Genomic DNA, 25,537 nt, shown 5'->3' on the forward strand with positions numbered 1-25,537 from the left:
TGGTTTTGAAAAAAAACCCAAAATGATGTCTTGAGAAGGAAATAATTTTATTTCGAAACATGAACCCTGGGCTAATAAAATAGCATCTGGTAAAATATGTTGTATTTTGATCCTTTACCAATGAAATTACTCTGTATAATTCCAGCATAAGATAAATAAATAAATTTATATCATTTACAAAATATTACATTAGGATTATAATGAAATAAAGAATATATAATTATGTACAACCATTTCTCTGTTGAAATTATTCTGTGTCTGAATTAAATACGAAAATTAGCAGAGTCTGAGGCACCATTCAGATTACTGACAGGGAAGATAGAGAATGTAACATCCTGATGCACCACTAGGGATGTGTACCTGGACACCGATGTAGTGGTATCAAGTTTTCTGAAGAAGTTCTGTCAGCCTATGAATGGTGTGGAAGCACCTCTTTTACTTCATGACTCGTAACATTCACAGTGGTATACCATTTCAGCGATGACCTTCATCATCGAGACTCGTGTATAATCTTTGAGGTCATTTAAGGATTGGTTTCAGAAAGGACTTGGACAAAGTAGCTCTTAGTTAAAGAATAACAACAATATGCTTAACGATGAATCCGAAACAGTATGGTATATCAAAGTGATGAAAATCGTTCAAATAGTTGACACAACACAGCTATATATAAAAAAAAAAAATTCTGATTCTAATCAAGTGTAACCATGTTGAATACTGCCAAATATGGCTACAAAGAGGAATTGGTGGCAGGCGTTCAGGTGTTATGGCTTTACTGCTCCATGTAGTTAAGTGTTGTATAAACTTTCAGTTGTAACCTGTATATCATGGCCCAAAGAGCATCGCTCCATGTCTGTAATTATTTCACTGAAAACATGTATGAATTTCACAGAAACAACAGAAATCGCCGGGAGCACAGAAATATCACAAAGCGTACACAACTATGTACCGTCACTACCGTACACTGTCGATTTCAGCATAATGATTCCCTTCGTTCACATCCAGGTTCATATAGATCTGTAACAGAAGTTCATTATCATCATCTGATGTATAATTACAAAATATCTAATATACAAAGCAGTTTGTCCTTTTACACTGATTTATAGAGGTTTTTTTTTTTATTAAAACTCTTTTATGAATATTGTCAAAACAATATTTGTTACCAGATATAACAACGTTTAATCCACTCACTTTTGCTGTTCACAAATTGGCGAATGTAATGAAGTAATATTCATTGAGTAAGTCCACGCGACAAGTGATAGTGATATGCTAAATCTTATGTGTAATCAATGACTGTCAGAGATAAATTTGGTGTTGAGAATTCAGTTTGGTGAAATTCACTGAAATTCACTGTGATGATGAAATTTTCTGACAAATATAAAGAGCTGAGTTTTATAAATTTCAATACTTCTAAGTAGTGTACAATTTTAACGAACCAAACGCCAATAAGATGTTGATCAAAGAAGCTTCCCGTGCTTTTTTTACTATTTGTGAAGTTTGGTTAAAACAATATTAATATCACTATATATATTTTTTTAATATTAATATTACTATTATTACGACCAGTAGTTTTGTATTGAAGTGGCATTAAAATCTGTTAATGAACAATAAATTCATGATACAAACCTGGCTGTCTTCTACCATACGTTGTAATCTCATACATAATTCCGAAAATTGTGGTCTGCTCATAGGCCTTTCATTCCAACACTGTAGCATCATTGCATACCTGTAAGTACATACATTGATAATAAAAAAAATTGAAGGCGATATTTCTTTACAAATTGTACATGGCGTAACATAAAGAAACACTTATGTCTGGACTCGGATGTGAAACAAGGAGCCACACATTGGGATAGTATTCATCGTTCTCGACTGTTGGTATAAATATCAAAAACAAAACTATATATATATACACCTTACATTTAATTAATATTTTGATGTTGAATCTCTTTATCTTTCATCGCTAATGTTATTTACATGTAGAGATAAGCTGAACAATTTTTAGCCCGAAAAAAGGCCAGCAAAAATATTTTTTACCCTTCTGACTTTATTTTCACGACAACAGAAAATGTCAATGTGAAATGTTGTAAATAGCAAAAGACGCATTTACATGTAGGACAATAGCCTGACCTGATTGCAATGTATCGTAGTAGCCGGGAAAAAATCTTGTAAAGAGTAAATGTTGTATTTGTGACTTCATTTCCATGGTAACGAATTCAAAACTAATATTTCGTCAATAGCAAAAGACACATTTAGAATCAAAATGGAATCCTTATAATTATCATTTCGCTTAATACATAGTAAATTCATCTTAACGATTACTCACATGGCTGGCTCACACTTCTTTGGTCGCCGAAGTCGGAATCCCTGTTTTAGGAGGTTACACATCTGCTGTGTCTCTAGACCGTGATATGGTGTACCGCCCAAAGAAAAGATCTCCCACAACAGTATCCCAAACGACCATCTGGAAAGTATATATCAACAATATATAGTTAGTAGCCAAATCGATTTGATAAAATGTTAAGAGCATGCAAATCAGACTTGATATTTCATCCTTTGTGAATGATCGATGTGAAGACATTGGATGCAGAGCATTTTTGCGTAAGCTACGTCAAACATAAATTGTTTTCCTACCTTAGTATATAATACGGACTTATTTTGCCACATACAGACTTTGCTATTTCATGTCAAGCCATGTTATATTTTCGCCTTTTCCTAAATTTATATTATATAACATTATCTAAATTAAAATTAGTCAGTTCCATATTGATTGTGCAATCTTTATGGTGAATATAGCGAGAATTTGACACTATCGTAAAAAGTTATATAAGGTCATTACTACATTTCAGTGGTATACAATTGTGATATATGCGTGAACAATTACAAATGAGGTTTACAAGAAGGTGATTCCAATTACAGTAGTAGAATATTAATAAAGCTTACACGTCGCTCTGTGTGGTATATGTGGCATTGAAGAGAGATTCCGGTGCCAGCCATCGTACTGGAACTCTTGTCTGTACAGTGGAAATAAGTCAATTGTTAGCAACATATATCACAAAGATCCGCGAAAATGATGGAAGTTAGGATACTCTTAAGAAAAATTAATATAAAGTTTGGACATCAAGAACAATTACATACATTTGAAGTTTTGATGTAGGTGTCGTCGTGTTTGGACAGACCAAAGTCTGCCACCTTGGCGATCAGATTGTCATCCAGGAGCACGTTCCTAGCAGCTACATCTCGGTGGATGATCTAGAAAATCAGATAGATCACATATTAACTCGGTTACTCGACATTTTTATTATATCTAAGATTCGCTGAGAGGATCTAATCGGTTGAAAGAACTAGTAATGAAACGGACTATTTTTGATAGAAAGATACATGTTTAGATCTTTACTTCTACTAGTACAAATGTACTTAAAACACGACCTTGTACATGATATCATCAAAGTATTGTTATTAAGTTGGATAATTGTAACTTACCTGTTTCTCTACCAAGTGGTTGAGACCTGATGCCACGTCCAATGCAAATTTCAGGAGAACAGAATTCTGTACCGGTGTTATAGACCTTGTGTTGTCGTAAATATGAAATTTGCCCTTCCGGATTTTTCTAAGATAACTCCTTAAATCACCATTCTTTGCATATTCCATAGCAACGTACATTGTTCCTGAAAGGTAACCAATTTAGATGTATTGTATTACGAATGATATATTAACTACAGATTACTGATCAACCCATGTTTGGCGAAGTAAGATGTGACGATCATTGATATGTTCATATATCACAAACATATTTCATTTCAGAATTGCTTACAGGTCTTAGCAGCAAAATAAACAGGGTAATTGGTAAGACTAAGAAAGACGAATTAAGTGCTCATTATCTTACCTTGAATGTGACAAGCGCCCACCAAACACACAACGTTTGGATGATGACCGACCTTCTTCAATATATTCAGTTCATTGATGAAATCGGTTTTATCCTTCTCTGAAGCAGTTGCTACAAACGAAGACAATCTTGGATTATCATGAAAGGTAGAATAGAAAATGTCTTTATCAGGAATATTTGTATATATGTAATATATCACTATTTCTACAACACTATAGTATTTAACAAACTTTTGTTATAAAACCTTTCTTTTTAAACCACAAAGATATTTTACTATATATTTCAATGGAACTAAATAGTGACTTACATTTAAGAGATTTGACTGCCACGTTGATCCGATTGTCCCTGTCCTTCTTCACATATCCTTTTTTCACCATGCCAAACTGACCATGCCCCAGTTTTTCAGTTGTCAGTATCAAGTTGTATTTATTCAATTCCCATGGCCCATTCAATACTTGCTCGTAAACATGAGCTTCGGGTTCTTGGAAACTTCTCTGAAGAAGAGAAACAGCAAGTTATGCGGTATGGAATGCTTAGCGTGTCCAATTCTAAAACATTGTAGTTAAGTATTAATCTATTGTTCTTTTTTCGTTTTCGATAGATCGTCTTTCTTTGATGTAGAGTAAAAGCAAAATATATTTCTCCTTTACATAGAGGTTTGATATTTCAATACTCTGCACCATATTCATATATGATTTATAATGTCTGATATTAGCACAAACATTTAACTAATTTAAATTGAGTTACTTACAGTGGTAAGTCTATAGAAACGGCTGAGGAACCTGCCATGGCGTGGCCTTAGAAACAGGAAGTATACCATTGTGGCGGTAAATAACAAGGTCAAGGTCACAATACAGGATACCAGGACAGGTACTATAGCACTGGACATCTCGTACGGCACGCTTCTCACAGATACTGAAGTTAAAGAACACACTTAACATTGTATTTACAGTACGTTACTGCAGAAAATATCCCACAGTGTAATTTAAAGAAAACCGAAGAAGTGTAAAATGTATATTTTCTTTCCAACAATTAAGATAATAAGAAGTGGTTTTATTTATTTATTTGTTAAAATACTTAAATAATGCTATACAAGGCACTTAATCTCCGTGAATTATACGCATTTACTTGTCGCTAGGTATAATTTCTCACACCAAAGTACATATACTTTACCATCAAGACACCGAAGGCCTGTGTATCCTTCAGCACAACCGCTAGGACATTCACCCGTCGTTAGATTACAAGATGCATCACCACCACACATTCCACACTTGTATGTACACCCATGACCATAGTAACCTTTTTCACAACCTGTAAAATAGACGTTACATTACAACAAACTTAAAAATCCAGCATTGTGTAGTAATAATCATGATATGATTTTGTTTGGTTTTGGAGTGACGTTGTCTGAATGGTCAGGATTATCTGCTCCTGTAGGCCTCTCGTCAAGAGACGTTGAAGATTGCACAAAGACACACAAATGAGTATGATAATAATTAATGTCGTTCGAAGGTTGAGTAAAACTTTTTCCATTGATGTAAAATAGTCAGCCCTACGAAGTTAATTAATTTGTGTATACATACCTTAATTTACTACTCCTAAACTACGTTGAGCACCAATTTTCGATTTCAATAGTTAACTGTTTTATACATATCAATTAATCAATCATTAAATCACGTCTATCAGTGAATGACGCTGCGTGGGAATATTTGAATCATATTAACGAAGGTGAGAACATCTACGATATCTTACAGTTTGCAGACCAGCTTAAGTAAAAAAACAAACATGTAATTGGTGGAGTATGATGACTACGTTCACAAAAACAAAACAAATAAATAATATTATTAGTAGCACTAGCTCAATATAGCATATAAGGTCTGAAAATAACTTCAAATTGATCGCCGATAGCGTTCTGTTTTGCCCCAAATTTCACAAGAACAGAATGTTCCATGGTTTTATGTTCAGTAGTATAGAACTTCTGTTAGTATGAACTTCCGATTCCACTCGGCGATGAAGTGTTTTCATCAATTAAAACGAAATACAGTCCGTCACTAATGCTTATGTGGCCTTGGCATAGAAACTCTCCTTATACACGGCATCTCTTGTTTACAAAGGACATACGTCTTTTATACCAAAGCCTGGAACTGATACATCTATTCTAATGATGCACGTTTCGTCATGCTAGATCAGAACGAAACATGCCTACAGGGTCCACACCTATTCATAATTATAACTGTCCAACCCTCTGGTCATAATCTCTTTTGTACAAAAGTGACATTGTCTGACGTTGAAGCTTCTACAACAGTAGAACAATCGAGTATACACCCGGGTATAATTGGACGAGAAAACTTCCGGTCGTACTTTATGTTGTCATCAGCAAGCAGAATAAGAACATCATAAAAAATAAATAGGCCAGATACGTTATCTTCTTAACATCGCTTTGTCTACTGAAAGCTCCAACTTGTGTCAGCTACAATAGGGTGGAGTTGAAATAGGAGTCTATCTACCGACCTATTGACAGCCTGTTTCACAGAAAATATTCCTTCATTTCGTGTACATTTAAATTCAGCTAAATTAATTCCAAATTGATCACCATACCTTTAAACGTATGAATACATTTTTCAACACTGTTGGTTGATATCGCTCACTGTATGGGGTCAAGTAAGAATACTACAGTGAAATGGTACTTAATAATAAAGGTGGTTTGTTACGAACATTATCAACATTCGATTGAAGATATTGCATCGTAATCGTTACTAATCTTTAAATATAATTGTTGAGTTTTAGGAGGGATTTGTCATTGTTTGTAAAGGTAATTTATCTTATAATTGATATGATTTCCGACATGAACTATGGTAACGCATTATTGACAGACAGTAAAATTCTAACATGAACGACTCGTGCAATTTTGTTCAACTATGCATCATTTTGTCTAATCCACTCCTATATCCGACGTCTCGAATGATACGTACTAACTTCACACCTCCGCCCTCTCCAACCTGGTCGGCATCCCTCTGTACAGATTCCTCGGCTGTCACATGTCGTGTTCTTATAACACTGACCACACACCATGCTGCAATTCTCACCGAAAGTTCCCGGTCGACACTCTAGAAGAGAATTATGATAGGTTTTTTTTTAAAAAAAAAAACACTAATTATAACGATTTTCTAAGTCTTATGTTTTTTCCATACTTTTCGTTATTACATAATGACTTTTTACGATAATGTTTCAACAGAGAACGTTCAGTGGTGTGGGGGAAATGATGAAGGTTAATGGTTTCATTCTCTGTACTTAATAATCTTAATTGACAAATCACAAAAATCTCTATCAAAGGATATTTTTCAGTAATCAGGTTTAAACGTTTAAAGTGAGTTCTCATACTTTCTTGACATGTCGGTTCTTGCCAGCCGGTAGCACATCCGTACAGACACCTGCCTGTCTCGTGATCACATGTTCCATTTCTACAATTACCACATTTCCTAAGACAGCCTTTACCAAAATACCCGCGTGTGCATCCTGCAGTGGAATGAGGAACAATATATGAGAACCAAAATTGGTCATACGGGTATAGTTTAGTTCCCAAGTTACAAACCATCATCAACCTAGCCGTATCTTTGACGCTTCATATTACAGTTTAATAGAGAAGTTATCTTTATCAATTTTACTGAGCTTCTGTGATGAAGTGCGGTGGCGAGAGGCCGTGTGTATAATATTATAAATACTATATGAAAAAATGAGATTGTGTATTTAAACGTACTATGAATGCAATTCTCCCCTGACCAGCCAGCTGCACATCCATTCCTGCACGAGCCGGTCACGTGATCACATGGAATGTTGTCTGCGCAATGGCCACATTTAATTGCACAATCCAGTCCATACCAACCGTTTTGACATTCTGACAAACACAAATTTGATTAGTTAGCTGCTCTGCTTTATTTGCAATCTTTTTAAAGAAAAATACATACATACATAACAGATACCATTGAAAGCAGACTGTCATATACGTACCCGAATCGCACCTTTCCCCAGTCCAACCTTGCGTACATCCAGCGCTACACTTCCCAGACACAGTGTTACAGGCCTTGTCGAGGCGGCAGTGACCACATGCCGCGGAACAGTCCAGACCGTACCTAAACGGCTCGCATGCTGTAGAGTAATGTGGTATGTATCAGATCATTAGAAAAACAAAAAAGAATCCTAGTAAACTTAATTGCATTCGGCCTAGTCTAAGTACAGAAATGTTCAGAAAAACTTTTTTCTCTTACAAATTAACTGGCATTTGTCTTCGTTTATTTGAAGATTTTAATTCTTAGAGATTTGAAACAGGTTTTGGACGTTGAGATATAGGTGACCAAAACCGGAAACCTTAATAGACACAAGCTGAAGTGTGAAACTACAGGTTAGAGTGTTGGTATATCAGGGGAGATAACTGAACTAATCATAGAAGCTTAAACCCATCCTTTACCAGTACAGGCTAGTGCTAATATAGTCAGCACAGGGCAAGTACTAGGAAAGAGTAGGAAATGACGCCAAAATATCATTATAAGTAATGGGTGTGGGGAATGGGGAACGAAAAATGATTGTTTGATGTAAATGTAATTTAAAAAAAAAAAAAATCAAATATCATATGTGCTACAATCATCATGTGATACCAGTTAGATTATTAAATGGTGCTATCCATTTGATCTTCGAGATTAAAAGCGGTAGATACTGCTGATGTGCTGTTAGTACCCGATGTTTGCCGTCACAAGCCTACAACGTTCATTCGAATAGTGACACTGTGCAGAATGTATACACGTGCTTTACGTTCTTTCAACAATATCCGGTATATGAAAATTACAAAATTTACTAAAGTATGGGTAAGTGCACTTTAGTGACCTTTCTTTCGATCATTTTGGAATTTCCTCAGTCGACTCCTAAGTTTAACATTTAGACTCTTTACATCACTGATGAGTCCTAGAAGGACTGTTTGATGCAGTCATATTCATTGTTTGACTTTAATGTATCTTGTCTAGATTTTTATCAAATGGTTTCTTTTCACATCTCATGGGAAGGAAACTGTACACCTATCTTGAAATAAAATTCATATTATTCTCATTTCATACAGCAGATTTTGCAACACAACAGTTGATGGAAAGACGGCCAACATGAGATAACGACTTGGACCTTTTCTTACTGGGGAATATCATCCAAGATATTAGTGTGTGGAAATAAGTGTTTCTATACACGTTGTAATGCCTACCAATATCTTAGACCTTTATTGATGCAACACAAGAATTTGGTAGTGATACGTTTCACTTTTCTTCGTAAAGTGAACAAAAAGATAAAGATAGAAATAAAATAAATAGATAAGTATTAAAGTTAAATTTTAAGCGACCCATTATGTCATCAATAATGAATTCGGACAGACTTAGTAACTTTCTTTTCATATAAATTCCTGTCAAAAACATCCAAAATTATTTCTGGTATTTTGCATCATGTCATATCACGATTGGAGACGGATATCTTTTTGTGTACATTTCAGTTTTTACATTTCGGTTGATAATGCTATAATATACTTACATCTGTTACAGAACTGCCCCGTCCAGCCCGGTACACACCCGTCCATACACTCCCCACTCACTGGGTCACAGGTAGCGTCGTTTCGACAGTGCCCACACGAATGAACGCAGTTGATACCATAGTAAAATCTCTCACATTCTGTCACGGAAAAGATTATTTGTAGATTAACAACGTTGCAAAGGTCATAAATTGCTAAATTAGAAAACGTAATTAATTGAATTTACAATGAATTCTTATTGCAGATATGAAATCAACAATTAATTATATTAAAGTGACATATTTTATTCAAAGCTTCAGTGAGTGAAAACTATACTTGTTCCACCACAATGATTAATGTAACCACAAGGAATAAAGATCTACATGTTGTGATTTGCAAACTAGCTTACGTTTATCGCATTCAACTCCTTTCCATCCAGCCGCACATCTCCCTAGGCATGGCTTGTCGCAGCCGTGTACACAGTGATTTTTACAACCTAAAAGTAAAATAACCAGTGTTTTTTTATGTATTACACTTCAGTTTGTTGTTACATTCTTTTAAATGACATCTCTTTATTTGATATTTGTTTCTGTCGTTCTCGCCATAGCTATTCTCTTTTGTTCCTCATTAAACAATAAATTATCTGACCTCGATAATAAAGTACATAAAGGATGAGAATCATTTGATAATTCATTTCTTCCAATATTATGTTCCCCCACTCAATGAAAAACTAGCAAATAACTGATCTTCGTACTTTATTGCGAATGAACCGCTTCATAAAGTTCAAATTTCATGGCACAGTTGGAATAAACCCGGTGCCTTATCGAGAGATGTCAGCTGTATACATATATAGATAAGCCACTTCACACTGTTCAAAGTCTCCACACATCTTTTATTTAGTTTGACACCTTGCTCTAGTAAAGCCATGCATATAACCTTCACATATATTACATCTACACGAGTGCCGAAGTGCTAATGTACTTTATGGGAAAGGAACTAGCGAATACATTTATATAGTACTTCAACTTATGAGATCTTGAGACCGAGCGGAGACTTCCTATTCTTATTTCAAATTATGACTCTCTCTCTCTTTCTCTGTGGTAGGTTCGCCTTTCGTCATGTCACGAATTCGTGGTGTTTTTGTGCTGAGCGGTAGAGTGAAGTAATTAACTAGTGAGGGCATGCACTGCGTGAGAACACACTTCCTCTGCTTCAAACATATTTTTACGTATCAAACGAATTGTCAGAGTTGGCCGCTATTGTCTCAGAGTGTTGCGTTTAGCCACCAGAGAGAACCACGGTGTGAAATGTAGCACGTCATCCGCTTATTAACCAAGGGGCTGTGGGTAGTGACATTCGCAAATAGAGGTGTTTGGCCAGCGTCTATTGTGTCAAAACAGGATATTTCGTGTAAATTAAAACAAACCGAAATACAAATCTAATTGTTTGTTTGCTGTCATTATTTCAATAGTAAGTGTTTACCATTACTTATCAGATTGCACTTAGTGAATATAAAGCAATATCTAAGTAGTTCACGTGATAAGCACGTGACATGTGTTGAACTCTGGAATGAATAGTACTCTCTTATCTTTTATTCGTATGTCTTATAGACTTTGGTCAAATTCAGTCTCTAATAATTAATAATGTTTTCGTTCCTTTTATCTCATATTCCGGTATTCAAGAGAAAGAAGTTTTTAAAAATTCATCTTTTGAACGTTCAGATATCAAACTAAAAAATCGAGGCAGTAAACATAAACACAAAGCAAAGAAAATGTCGAGATGTTAACAGAAACTTAATTCAAATTGGATGAAACTAGCGCAAAATAAGAACTTAAGAAAGACTTGCGCGGAGTCTCGTGAAAACAGTGCAAGGAAAATAAGAGCAGATGTCTCGGTAGATCTTGGTCAAGTAAGTAATTTCACGTTCCAACAAGAGCACAAGGTAAACAAAACGGAACCACCAGACAAATGATATATATATATATATATATATATATATATATTATATATATGTCGACCGTAAAAATCTTCATCAATCTACATGTCTCATAACCCTGGTTTTAGCTCACCTGGCCCGAAGATGCATTGCCAAACAAAATGAATGGATATCATCCAAATTCGGTCAGAAGCATTGTTGTGTGAAGGGGAATCATTTCTCTATAAACGATTTATCAAGACTCCTAAAACGGGAGGGGTGGGGCCCAATTGGGGATATATAAGTTCCTAAAATTCCTTCTTCCGTACAAAGATATTGTCCAGGGTTTGGTCTGAAGCTTTTATTAATAGTAATTCTGACTTCTGTTTGATCACAAGGCTGGGACCCAATAGTATGATTATATCAGGAAGCATTGATCATATTTGAAATTCTTTATTTATATATCAGAAATTATTTATGATATTTGAAATTCTTTATGAAAAGGCTGAATAGCTAAACTAGCCAGGTGATCGATACATGCCCCTCGGGCCTCTTGTTTTGTTTGTTTGCTTGTCAGTTGCCGAAATATTGCACGAAAATCGTGATATTAAGAACGACCCAACTGACTAACGAAACCACAGCTAAACACCATATGCTGGGGATGAAGGAATGTTGTTATATAGAAATGGAAAAATTAAATTTATTACACCCCTTGGAGAACAGCTGCCCCTGTTGGTTCGTTGTAAAAGTCGAGGTAAGCGGCTGATGTGAAAATTCTAGATCGCTAATATTTGGACAATATAACACCTGACACAAAGACAACGTATATTTCATCCATAATCATGTTTAAAGCTGTTTGAAAGAATTGTTTTTATCAAAAGTGGATAAAAAGAATTTAAGCTTTATTACAATTGGCAGATATTGTTAAGAAACGGACGACATTAGTTCCATCCGATTGAAGTAGATATAGTAAATATTACCTCTCTTCATCTATTTCTTTTATTCATTTATGTAAATTTTTCACAAACGTACTTTCATTTGGTGATTTCAAACCAACAAATTTATTTCATAAGTATTTAAAACAATTTTTTCTTGCATCAGAAAAAAAGCAAATGTTTAACGCGGGGAGGTTGGAACGTTCACAATGCGGAAATGAAAATAAATTATATACTATTTTCCTGATAAGAAATAAGGCTGAAGAGAAACACTGATACGTTTGTATTCGCTTATATTTATTTTGTACAACCCTGTAAAATGGCAGCTGGTAGACTTCAATTTGATTTATTCCTCGAGATATTTTTTCGTTTGTAATCTGCATGATAGTTTTAAATGAATGTAAACAGTGTCATGGTTAAGAATAAACATGTTTACTTGTTCTTTTTAGATAATCTAATTTAATATATTTATACATGTATTGGGCTCTACTATCGCACTTTCCAAACTCTTTCGTCTAATATTGTTTTGATAAAAACTTAAGTTTATCAGCGCCGAATTAGCAATATCATCGACAATATGCTTGAAATCCGGCTTTGTCAGAGTGACTTTGTTGAAGGAGTCAAGAATACAACAATGCACAGCTGTTCCTAAGAAAAAGAATTCAATAAGGCAAACGTTGAAAAAATATGAAAATAGTACTGTTCCAAATGTGTTTATGTGTAATCTGCCGACTTTGAAACTGTACAGAAAACGACCTCTTCACATAACGAGTTTAAATGATAGCATCTTCTGAGCTATCATTATTGTAAGCATCATTAGCTTGAATGAAAACATGGATTTTGGGTTGATTTGTTTTTACCGAAAGGAGAAGTAAATGATCATTCTCATCTTACATATTATGTATGAATTACACTGTGTAAAATGTAAATTAATATAACTACATATATATATATACAATGATGCTGCTTTGGTTAAGATAGGGTATACTTCCTATAATTACTCTGATATTCTTCTATTTGAAAACATTTTGCAAATAGAGAGTTTGATGGTATTACCGTTGAATAGTATATATGTTTCACGAGTATATGTAATATCGATGCTTTCAACGAATATTAGCTTGTACTTTGTCCTCGGACAGTAAAGAAGTTACAGTTGACAGCTTGATTGCGCTTTTTTCGAATTGAATATTATATGCCGTATTTTATGTCTTTTATGCTTTTATCTGTAAAAGGATTTTTGACGAAACCGTTGTTGATTATAAAAAAAGCACTTGGTAGACATATCAACGATTTGGTGAAAATCTACTTATTAGATTCTTGCTACATGTTGCGGACAAACATCTAATTATATTGCAGCAAGCAGAAAGCATTGGTCGTCAAAAGTTATAAAAGAATAGTACTCTAAACCGTATCATGACTGCAGTGACACCCAATCCTAAATTATAAACTTCAATCATATTTACAAGTGAACTGGCGAATGAAAATTCAAGATTAAAAATGTAAAAATAAGTAAAATAATAATCAAATATATTGATATGTAACGAAAATGTGTCAAAAGGACATAAATTATTCAGCTAAGCCATTGCAATACGTAATGAGTTTTATTTAGGTATTGCTTAAGTATATTTGTATGCAGAAAGTATTGCACCTATCTCTCTCGATACTAAATGATTCTCCCTAAGATAAACATGATGATAAGATATTAATTGTAGTTTTGTAATGAAACAAACTAGTTTCTATGACATACTTTTCTCCTATTACTTTGCTGAACCTATTGACCCTATATATGTTACATTTGAAATTAACCTCACGAGTGCGTTTCAGTATACATGCGTACCCTACGCGTTTCCGGACTCAATTAGTCTGCATGTGACATTTGTTAAACGTGTTGTATATTTCATTATGAAAAAAACATGTTCCAGTTTATGACTCATAATGCCAAATCATATCTCGATTATCTCGAAATCAAGTCGTGATTTACAAAGATTATATCATTAAAATAGCACGAATTTTGCTCGAGAGGTCAGATAAATGGTGTTACAGCATTGATTATTAGTGTACTGACGACAAACACTTTTACTGTTAGGTACACTGTGCTGGTCGATTTCTGTATTCATTCTTTGGTTCTACTGTATTTAATTCTAAATTCATTTTGAAATATGCTATTCACTTTAGTGTCTTTTGTACATTCTCAATACCGTAAGTTTTGAAAGTAAAACATCTTGCCTAAAAACCGTTGAAGTTTTTATATGACATAGACATACCCAATACTGTTCAGACTTAGGACATGCTTCATAAAGTTTGACAATATGAAAAAGACGATAGTAAACATTATATAACTTTAAGCAGTAAAAGTATTATAATCACTTTGTCAATATGAAAAAGACGATAGTAAACATTATATAACTTTAAGCAGCAAAAGTATTATAATCACTTTGTCTGACATGATGCTTAAAAATATTAAATCGTCCTATTATATTGATATTAAAAATAAATTTTAAAAATATCTAGAAACACTACAAACAGACTATAATTAAGAAAGTGTATGATTGATTATATAGAAATGAAAACTAACGGTGTTTATGTTCTCTATACTCAATAGCTTATCGTGTCAGTTTGACGGTTGATTGTGATGAACGTGAACAATGGTATTTAAAACCTTTGGGAAAATACTTTAATGCAAACCTTCAAAAGAAGACTCGATATGGAAGTTCAAAGTACTGAGTACAAATACTACTTTTTTAAAATTTTGTGTCATGGTAACTTACAGAGAAAACTCTAGAACATAAATATATACGTGTTGAAAATGAAAAGAAAACATTAAGTTTGGATAAGTAAGTAACTCCTTGCTTACCTTGAGTATTGGCCTGTACAGTCGACAATAATCCTAATAAAAGACACAACATAAATATGATTCCTGTTATACTTTTCCTGGAGATGGTATAGACATGTGTTGTCGCCATTACGGACGTTTGTATTGTGTCTCGGAGCCACGACCACTAGTCTTACTGCAGGAGACGGCCGACGTAACCTAAACACGAGGACTTCCTTCCTGTGACCCAATCACATAGACTATAAAGGTGGCCAATTAACCGTTCCCTGTGTGCAGACATGTACAGCATGGTTTTGCTACGTTTGCACACTTGATAACCAAGCTTTAGGATACTCGTCTTGTCTATCTGTCTATGTTAATGTCGCGTATTCACTTTTTAAGTAGAATAATTATCAATGGTAAAGATCGTTTCTGTAGATTATCATGTAGAAAATATAGTTACAAGTGAACACTTCAAGTATTAAGGCTTGATATCTGACATAAACGAGTGCCATTAACAATGACTTGTTGAAGCAAAGCATAAAATAACCTATCCTGCGTAAATTTGTCCTGTGTTAACATTATCTTAAAAAACACGCCTTGTTGGATGATTTTCCAGTATACATGTATTTAAACATTTATTCAACGAATGTAGAAAATCCGAAATCAATGAAAACCTTATTTAAACTGAAAAAAATCTAAACCAGAACCGATAATCAAACCCTTTTGATTGGCTGCTAATGAACAGAAAAAGTAGGTAAATAGAGAAGAGTACTCATTGGTCATGTGATCAAGACAGAGACTGCAATTAAAACAATGAAGTTTCCAGGAAAGATTCACCCTATAAGTGTCCGTGGTCTTCAAGTTACAATTTGCTCGACAAATGAAAAATTATTTCAACAAGGAAGCTGCTTGCATAAACACCAGTAAAATCACCGGATTAAATACCATTAGACAATATGAGACAAGTCAAGTACGCGTGTAACAATAAATATCAATTTCGATATTTGTATTGTCTACTTGTACCGGAAAATATTAAATATTGACATCTAAAGGATTCCTAGGTATCAAAATTTAAGAATCATTGAAAAGTCATAACAGGACGAAACGCGGTTATATGGTGTAGTTTAATTTATCCTTTTGCTCTACTGTACCTAATTCGCGTTATTGATGTATGTGTCTTTTGTACAATCTTCGAGATAGCAGGTGGTACAAAACTTCTGGTGAATTTCTAGTCCTTGAGGTTTGCCGTAACCCACATGTCGCGTTTTAATTCGTAGCATGGTTCAGAATGTTCACATATACTTTACTGTCTTTTGAAACTATATATATGAAATGTCGAACTGTATTTATTATGGGTTAATACATACCCATATCTTGATTCTGATGTTCCTTTCGATCTGCTATATGGCATTCATTGTTAAGGTGTATTATATCTAGTTTTGAAATGTGCTATTTACTTAAGTGTCTTTTGAACAATGTTAAATCTGGTAAAGCATTTATTTGAATTGATTAGTGTATATTTGTCATTTTTCAATCACTTCTTGTTAAGAAAAACTAATTATATTGAAAACACATCTTTGGGAGTATGATGTATTGCCAGTTAGAGATGATGTTCAATGGTGATGTGCATGGTTTCCACTCAAAAAATCGGTCTCAAAACAATAGAATTCCCTACATCAAAAGAGTTGTTGCACAAAAAACAAAACAAATCGTGAAAAGGTCTACCGGGTAGAAGAAATAACAACAAGAAAGGATGTCAGACTTCTAATTGCATGTTTCACAAGCACACAAATGTTCATTGTGATTGTATACAAACTGAACTACAAACCAGATTTCGTGTCGATATTCAATGATTTAATGAACATTTCACATGTATTTCAAAGTATAGTGTTCACCGATATAAAGTGTGTTGATAAAAGTCCGAAAACGTTTTAAGTCCTGCGATATTTCATATGGACAACCAAAGTTTGATGGAAATCAAGGAACCATTGTGCACCGGATGTATGCTTTCCTGCTATATGAAGGAAATCCATTTTCAAATATATCGACTGAGTGACAACTTCTGAATATAATATAGATTACCTGAATTAATCAGTGAATGGGTCTTCTGATATTTTTTTCTGAGCAAATGAAAAGTTTCTAAATCTATTTTTATCTTACGTTCTTTTAATATTCGCTGAAGTGTTCGTTTTTAATCATATCCTCTTGATTTCATTACTTTTAATTGTAGTGATGATAAAAAAATTCTAGTTTCGTTTTAAATTGTTCAGTGTACTTAATACTTACTAACGTTTTTGATGGTAATTAATGACATGATATCTTTTCACCTGGACGAAACAATGTATCGTTAACGACTACAAATAAGTTGATATTGTTGACTAGATGTCAGTATCACCGAGTTTATTTACATTAAAAACATCTTTACATACTGAATACTCCATGTTCTCTCTCGAAACTTCATCTCTGATAGCTACTCTGAAATTGAAAGAAATTGTTTACGGTGTTTTATAAGACAACAAGGCAGTAGTATAACTTTTCATTTTCTAATTAAGAACATGTTATTGTACTATGCGAGTAGTTTACACTGTTTATATGTGCACATGTTCCGTTTGATATCTCACTTTGAAGATGATTACAAACAGTTTGTAGATTACTCAATTACAAAAGCTGGAAGCAGAAAACACAGGAGAGAATAATATAGATTACTTAGCTGAACAAACCATTCAAACAGTACTCACGACAGTACGGTGAATGACCGGAAGTAGTCAAGAAGAATGTTCCTGTCCGATTGGCAAGAATGGAGTCATATCCCATAACCGGACATGGTCCGTCGCCGCACCCCGGACATCTGCCGGCTACATAGTCGTCGTAGGAGGAGCATGGATGGGCGGTGAACTTACAGGGGCCTTGTAGTAGAGACTCGGTAAACAAACCCTCGGACCTTTCGTGACTGCATGCTACCGACTCAAACGCATCTACAAATGATGGAAGTAGACAGTATTTACTACACTGACAAGATACAACATGGTGGTATATCTGTATGTTTTGGTGATATATGAATTGATAGGAATGGTAACAGCAGTTGGATTTAAAATTTGTTTATACATTAATACAGAAAGTTCATAAAGCTCATATGTCATTCAAAGCTACTTTGATAATGAATTGGTTATAGTTTATTCACACACAATTACCTGTAACACTGCATAGTATTTTAGAATGTATGCTAACGTTATTCAACATTCACACACAATTTTCTGTAACGCTCCAGAATGTTTTAGAATGTATGCTAGCCATTTATTTTAACCTACAAACAATTTTTCTTTAACGTTCCCAAATGTTTTAGAATGTATGCTAACCTTTTTCCACATTCACATAAAATTTTCTGTAACGCTCCAGAGTATTTTAGAATGTATGGTAACGTTATTCTACATTCACAGACAATTTTCTGTAACGCTCCAGAATGTTTTAGAATGTATGCTAACCTTTTAACCAGCTGAAACACCAGTTTAAATTTGTATGCGTGAGTATTATTACTTTAATGTTACTGAAATACAAAATCATATTTGGTAAAGAACAGACAACAAACAGAAGAAACCTAAGTACATTATTTATCTAATTGTTTATCCAGCAAACTATTTTAGCTTTGGCTCAGGTGGAAACTAAGTGACGCACAGGAGTATATCTTTCAGAATGTCCTTGTGCTATTTCCGCGGGAAAATGATGCAGCTTGACACGTAGCACTATCAATGAAGACATGACCCATATTGTAAATTTTCAACATGATTTAAAGCTGTGCAAGAATCTTATCCGTGCTTATTATCACTGAAAAGCTCTAGAAGGACGAAGCAAATGTATGATGAAGTGTATTCATTATTTGATGTTATACTCTTATATATTTTCACATCTTTATACTTTCTGACGATATTTGTACGTGCCAAAATCAAAGAGAGATATGGTTACGTTCAGACATGACTAAAGATCCCGTGTGTAATTTTTTTATACCTTATAAATAGCTTATTTGTTTCAGACAGCACAGCCTAGGCTTTGATCTAGGCGGGTGCCATTATTGACGGATACATGCAATACTCTGTATGACGTTGCCACACTACAACCGGAAACGCGGATGTGCCTGGTGGGGCGTTACGTATCAGGTACAACAGTGGGATGTACTAGAACCGTGAGAACTACAGAAATGGTGTTCATGTTCCTTTTTGATTTTCAATGGTCTCCTTGTAAATCTTTTTGTTTCATATTTTGCACTAATTTTATTACATTTGTGTTGAAAATTCTGCTGACGTGTCGGCAATGTATTTGTTGATTAAGCACAAACGAAATTTTAGAAATAAGTTTTAACACGCATGGATAAAAACGCGTGAAATCGTATTTTTTAGAAAATGCCGTTAATTCATACACACAGTGATATTACAATCATAATATACATTTTCGTTATTGAGAGGTAATGGTATTTCCATATTTGGTATTTAGAGAGAATTAGTTGGATAATACTAGTAAGTTCAATCAATCCAATATTACATTAAAAACGACCAAGAAAACGGCTACGTTCCCAGATATTTTTCAATGACATCATTTCGATAACAATTTCTTCCATAATTGTCTATGTCAATGCGCAGATATATTTAGGTCACGTTTAATCACAATCTGAATTGAGAAATGATTATACATTATCGCAAAGAAAATTATCTGTATTTTTGATTCCTAAAAGGAAACCTGATAAGTATTTTCTAATGTTTAAACGATATTTTCTCGTTAAAAAAAAAAAAAAAATATTAATAACAAATTTATGGATTGTGTCCAAGATCACCACATTATGAAAAGCCTTTGTGTTGAATACACATCTCCACTTAATGTTATATAACGACCTGGTATAACGTTAACTAACGGACTCGTATTACTGCTATGCAGGAACATCTATGTGAAAAATCGTATTGTTAAAGTGCCTGTGTTGTTCTTTAAAGAATACAGTAAGAATTACAAAAATCATTAAAAAAAAAAAGGTTTGTACAAAGTGACTTTAGATTTATGATCGAATATATACTATTTAAACATCGACAACCTGACATTTGGTGCACAGAGGTATGACTAAGTTGCCATCAGTTGCCGAAGACTGAGGGAACCACAAATTGATACACAGGTGAGAGGTGTTAGCAGTTTAACAACACGATCTTGGAACAACGTACTGCCTCCATTTGCCCAGCCAACAGTATAAGATATCCAAATTCCACTAAACTGTATAAGATGAATCATTCTATTGTCCTTTCGTCCTTCAATCACTCATGAAAAATGCTTTGCACCTAATCCGTGAGTCGTTTAAGGTAAAATTGTCATCAACAGCGGCCAAGTTTGGAATAAGATTATACACGAAGGTCCGTCGAACAGAGTGACCGTCAGTTTTTCAATTGTCACGTCAACAGTGGACATAGTTAAGACATTAAACTGTTCGTTCACCTGTAGTTATCAAAACATTTTTCAGTCGTCCTCTCAAAACGAGAGACCATGTAGATTTTAAATCGTGAACACGTGTCCGTCATCAGGGATACAAAATTGGTTTGGCGTAAAGCTTTACTGTCAGACCATTCACATCAAAGAAATAAATAATTCTTCAGCTGTCCAACCAACAAAGGCATTTCATTATCAAACTGTGTACTCAGAACCACCAAACAGGAGGACGACGCTTATCACTAAACCCTTCACCTACAACCATTAAGCGAGAAGACAACCTTTTACCATCAAACAGCACCGTGCGGTCTACCGTATAGGAGGACAAAGTTTGATTGTAAGCCATGAAAGAGTACAGTAAAAAAACTTCCAGTTATTTTATCTAAAGCCAAACCTTACCCAAGATTGCTGTATATTAAAGTTATTGTTATCAGACATCTAAAGTTGGGACAGAAGTAGTTCAAGTCTGTCCAAGTCGATTACAGAAAGGACTATATCCGGCTTCCCCACCCCCGTAAATGTACTGTAAGGAAACATTAATTCAGGAGTCCTCACGCCATAGGTCAAGGTCATCATGGACTGGAGTGGTTGTGTTGGAGGTGGACGACCAAGTTACAGGGACTGGGAGGAGGAAGACGGGGTTAGGATAAGGATTGATGGCCGTAAGTCTAAGCTGTAATTGGGAGTCTGGTCAAAATGTTCTCAAGTCTGTATCTATAATGATATATAATGTTGTACTTAATGAACGTCCAGACGGAGATTTGACACAAGAGGAAGACGCGAGCACCTTGTTCATATACATGTTGTTACATATTTATAATTACCTAAAGCTATGTATAATTTTACTCGAGGGTGCAGTTGTGTTGGGAGGTTAATAACCCTACCACATTATGATTTTTTTTTCTTCTGATTCTGAAAACATAAATTCTGTTGACATACTAAGAAAATTTGTGACTGCATCATGAGTCTACTAGAACGTACGTATTCTGAAACAATATAACGATCTACAAGAGTCACAGTTATGTGCGCCTATTTGGAATGGATGCGATTAACTTGGCTCAATTACCATTTTAGTGAACATTATCATGACACATCTCCCTAGCCGTAGAGGATATTATAAGTACTTATGAAAGGCATGGTGACATATCCACGGCGTTTTACATAATAGTTAATAAAAGCGTTTACATACATACTTTGTGTCACCTACTTTGCCTAATCATACATACTTGTGAAAGCCATGGAGATTAGGTCTTCCAGTGTCGTACTGACAGGAGGTGGACAACCTGGTTGCTCGTTCATTCCATTAGGATAGAAATCAATGTGACCACATGGTCTCTTCATTCCGAATCCTGATGCAAAATAATCATTTAAATTATCAGCATAGTTAAGATATCAGGATTGATGAAGGGCTGTCAGCTCTCTGTCTCTCTGTCTCTCCCTCTCTCTCTCTCCCCTCCCCTCCCCCCTCCCCCCCCCCCCCTTTCTCTCAGTAATCAACAAGCACTTAATTTAATTGTTATCTTACCTATCCCTGCACTATTTAATATAGATATTTCAGACTTCATTTGCAAATGGCATTAAACACAATAACAGTCGAATCTGTTACGGAGAATAATCCTGTTTAAACCTGTTCTAAACAACGCCACAGAATATTGCCTTTCTACTAAGTGTGAATATTATGATAATAAACGACCTATATAATGGTGATTGAAAAGTCAAATATAGACAAGAGAATTTCCATTGATCTTTGATCAACTGAACCCGAACGGCTGATCTACTGAAACCGGACGGCTGCTCTACTGAATCCGAACGGCTGATCTACTGAAACCGGACGGCTGATCTACTGAACCCGAACGGCTGATTGAACCCCGGATCCCTTTAAAAATGTATTTTGCAGGAAAATGGTCTTGTTAATGATGTCAACTGCTTTCATGCTATGGATTCATTTTACATCATACACAAGTTTAGCTTACGTTGAGCATGAATGTTAACCTTGGCCCTCAAACACCTACTTACATAATGTGTTTACTGTTCCTTAGACAAATACTGATGCGTGCTACGAGGAAACGTCAGACAGAGACAAACAGATATAACTCGCAAACATGGACACGTGAAAAATAAGCAACACAACCAAAATTTGACTCTTGTGTTTTTGTTATTTTACACTTGTGCTTTTGCTATCCTGATCTTAATTTTAACGTTCTACGACAATTTGAAACATTTTATAAGAAGTGTATTGATTTACCAGCATTCTGTATGGGTACAGCGTCTGTGTGAATGACGTCAACAAATAAAGCGTCCGAAGGATCAAGACGAACCTCTAGAGGGTAGTCTTCAAACAGAGGTCCAGCAGGATCCAAACCTTTAAAAATAAATGAAATACATGGATTTGTCATGTTTTATAAAATAAAAATGTCCTTAATAATAAAATGTTTATGATTGAATGACAAAACAGCGCCATTTTCATTTCTAACGACGTATTCTATAAAATACCTGTTATTCTACCAATGCCTGGAACCCTACTCCCAATATACCCAGCAGTCTGTGCGCCAAGGCTATGTCCGGTCACGTGCGTCTTTGTCATATCTACATGAAATGAATCCCTCAATGTCGACAGCAACTTAGCACAAAGTGCGCCAACTAATCTTGTATTTGAGACAGACTGCTGGTACATTTTGCTTGCCCCGACCTTCCAGTCAACTGTTATGACATTGAAATCACCCTGAAAGATACAAATGAAATAATATTTCACATCACATCATTAATACCAACCAACTATTTTATCATGGTTAAAACACAACAAGAAAATGCCAACATGTCAATATAATCATAAACTATAAACCAAGGAAAAATTTGCACGCAGACCCCTGAAAAAGAACAAGGAAAGTAACCAGGTGTTCCGGCAGAGTAAGCGTATTTTGCTTCATCGGCGACATAGTGATAAATATGCATTTTCAAAGTTTTGTAATAGTAGAAATGTGATTTTTTAGAGATATTAATCAAAGTACGTAAAACACTGTAAGATTATGCATTACCCTTGACAAGAAGGCGTTGGTCATATTATGTACCCAGACCTCGTACGCACTGCTCATGTACCCGTGAATTATCATCTTGGTTGGTTTACTTCCGGCAAAGCCAGCACCACGTATAATGTTCACACTGGTGTCCTTGTAGTCAAATTTAACACCCTTAGCTGGTCCATCTCTCGTGAAAAGGGTGAAAGTGACATCTATTTCCTCAGGAGATTCCGGAAGTGCTTCAAATGAGTTGTCAAACGGTTTGTGATTTGAGAAGCAGTCCACATTTTCGTAACAAACCTGAGTTTTGAATAGAAAACCTGCAACAAAAAATTGCATAACTGACTCGTTAGTAAATCAATGATTTCTTCTTGTTCACGACGGAAGACCTATTACGAGAGAAACTGAAAACGTCCACCACCCCAGATCGAACAGAAATCAGACGCACAACTAGGAAGAACAAATATTACGTTAATGATTTAATGGTGAGATCGTCGGACATATCACTGACGAGGACAAAGAGCAAAACAATGCCAATACAGAAAATGTGACGGATAAATAATCATTCATCATTTTTGCATCGTTGGCATCTAACCATCCGCAAGAAGGACGGGTTATTTAACTTTTATCGACAACAATGGTCTTTCAGAGATCTGAAGTGCATTAGAATCAATCATTTCCCTTCGGTCAAAGAATTGAACTTCTTCATTTTACTGTACTGTAATACTACTGTACTACTTTTACTGTAATTGTTTTATGACGTTGGAAAATCCAAAATCAACAACAGTAATTCCGGAATATTAAAGAGACTTGGTACAATATTGCTAAAGTGTACTCGGGCTAGTGATAGGGGGATCTGACCGGAGTACAAAACAAACTAGAGCCAAAATTAAAAAAAAAAAAAAACTCTAGCTTACCTAGACATATCTCTGAAGTCCAAACAGCCAGCAGGATGAGCGTCAGTGTCCGTCCACAAGTCATGTTGTACAGTCTTATACTGATAAGCAATGGTTAGGTCACTTTAAGAGATAATAACTTGCCCTATCTGGAAAGATATAAGTCAAACACAACAAATCAATCAGCTGTTTCATGGGAGTATTTGTGCGGTATTCCTCTCGGGAAGGTCTTCAATATATATAGTGTTAACATTTATGTGGTATTCCTCTCGGGAAGGTCTTCAATATATATAGTGTTAACATTTATGTGGTATTCCTCTCGGGAAGGCCTTCAATATATATCGTTTTAACATTTGTGTGGTATTCCTCTCGGGAAGGCCTTCAATATATATCGTGTTAACATTTGTGTGGTATTCCTCTCGGGAAGGTCTTCAATATATATCGTGTTAACATTTGTGTGGTATTCCTCTCGGGAAGGTCTTCAATATATATAGTGTTAACATTTATGTGGTATTCCTCTTGGGAAGGTCTTCAATATATATAGTGTAAACATTTATGTGGTATTCCTCTCGGGAAGGTCTTCAATATATATAGTGTTAACATTTGTGTGGTATTCCTCTCGGGAAGGTCTTCAATATATATAGTGTTAACATTTGTGTGATATTCCTCTCGGGAAGGTCTTCAATATATATCGTGTTAACATTTGTGTGGTATTCCTCTCGGGAAGGTCTTCAATATATATAGTGTAAACATTTATGTGGTATTCCTCTCGGGAAGGTCTTCAATATATATCGTGTTAACATTTGTGTGGTATTCCTCTCGGGAAGGCCTTCAATATATATAGTGTTAACATTTATGTGGTATTCCTCTCGGGAAGGTCTTCAATATATATAGTGTTAACATTTGTGTGGTATTCCTCTCGGGAAGGTCTTCAGTATATATAGTGTTAACATTTATCATTATATAGAGTCAACAATACAAATAGACTTCATAATCAGGCATTTAATTCGGTATGTTATAAAGTCTATTTCTCAGCATTATCTCCATGCACACCACCTAGTTACATTGTCAAAGGAAATT

At 35.0% G+C, this 25,537-nt stretch overlaps 2 protein-coding genes across 2 annotated transcripts; both read right to left on the reverse strand.

The window, feature by feature from the left end:
* Positions 1 to 30: 30 nt before the first annotated feature.
* LOC132562880 (angiopoietin-1 receptor-like) lies at positions 31 to 15,231 on the reverse strand. Its single transcript, XM_060227654.1, has 17 exons — positions 15,127 to 15,231; positions 9,832 to 9,918; positions 9,446 to 9,583; positions 7,892 to 8,029; positions 7,641 to 7,778; positions 7,265 to 7,399; positions 6,856 to 6,990; positions 5,057 to 5,194; positions 4,635 to 4,798; positions 4,191 to 4,377; positions 3,884 to 3,994; positions 3,481 to 3,665; positions 3,136 to 3,249; positions 2,941 to 3,011; positions 2,324 to 2,461; positions 1,624 to 1,723; positions 31 to 1,014 (listed from the first exon to the last, which is right to left on the reverse strand). The coding sequence occupies exons 1-17, from the start codon at positions 15,176 to 15,178 to the stop codon at positions 952 to 954; spliced, it is 2,094 nt and encodes a 697-aa protein (XP_060083637.1). The 5' UTR covers positions 15,179 to 15,231; the 3' UTR covers positions 31 to 951.
* Positions 15,232 to 17,506: 2,275 nt separating this feature from the next.
* LOC132562888 (inactive pancreatic lipase-related protein 1-like) lies at positions 17,507 to 24,542 on the reverse strand. The gene is made up of 7 exons (XM_060227664.1): positions 24,479 to 24,542; positions 23,580 to 23,881; positions 23,038 to 23,266; positions 22,790 to 22,906; positions 21,771 to 21,893; positions 17,826 to 18,062; positions 17,507 to 17,562 (listed from the first exon to the last, which is right to left on the reverse strand). Exons 1-7 carry the CDS (start codon positions 24,540 to 24,542, stop codon positions 17,558 to 17,560), a joined length of 1,077 nt encoding a protein of 358 aa, XP_060083647.1. The 3' UTR covers positions 17,507 to 17,557.
* Between the last annotated feature and the right edge of the window lie 995 nt (positions 24,543 to 25,537).

Source organism: Ylistrum balloti, unplaced genomic scaffold (genome assembly GCF_031769215.1).
Source record: "Ylistrum balloti isolate Yb309-2 unplaced genomic scaffold, AGI_CSIRO_Ybal_v1 Utg371540, whole genome shotgun sequence".
In the NCBI taxonomy this organism is placed as follows: Eukaryota; Metazoa; Mollusca; class Bivalvia; order Pectinida; family Pectinidae; genus Ylistrum; species Ylistrum balloti.

Excerpts from the sequence above, each read along its gene's own strand:
- LOC132562880 (XM_060227654.1), bottom strand. The coding sequence starts at position 15,178 with ATGTTGTGTCTTTTATTAGGATTATTGTCGACTGTACAGGCCAATACT. Across the intron at positions 4,799-5,056 it reads AGGCCTTCGGTGTCTTGATG|TATCTGTGAGAAGCGTGCCG; the intron begins GTAAAGTATATG and ends CTTTAACTTCAG. Across the intron at positions 4,378-4,634 it reads GTTTCTATAGACTTACCACT|AGAAGTTTCCAAGAACCCGA; the intron begins GTAAGTAACTCA and ends TCTCTTCTTCAG.
- LOC132562888 (XM_060227664.1), bottom strand. The coding sequence starts at position 24,542 with ATGACTTGTGGACGGACACTGACGCTCATCCTGCTGGCTGTTTGGACT. Across the intron at positions 23,882-24,478 it reads GACTTCAGAGATATGTCTAG|GTTTTCTATTCAAAACTCAG; the intron begins GTAAGCTAGAGT and ends TTTTTGTTGCAG. Across the intron at positions 22,907-23,037 it reads AGGCATTGGTAGAATAACAG|GTTTGGATCCTGCTGGACCT; the intron begins GTATTTTATAGA and ends TTATTTTTAAAG.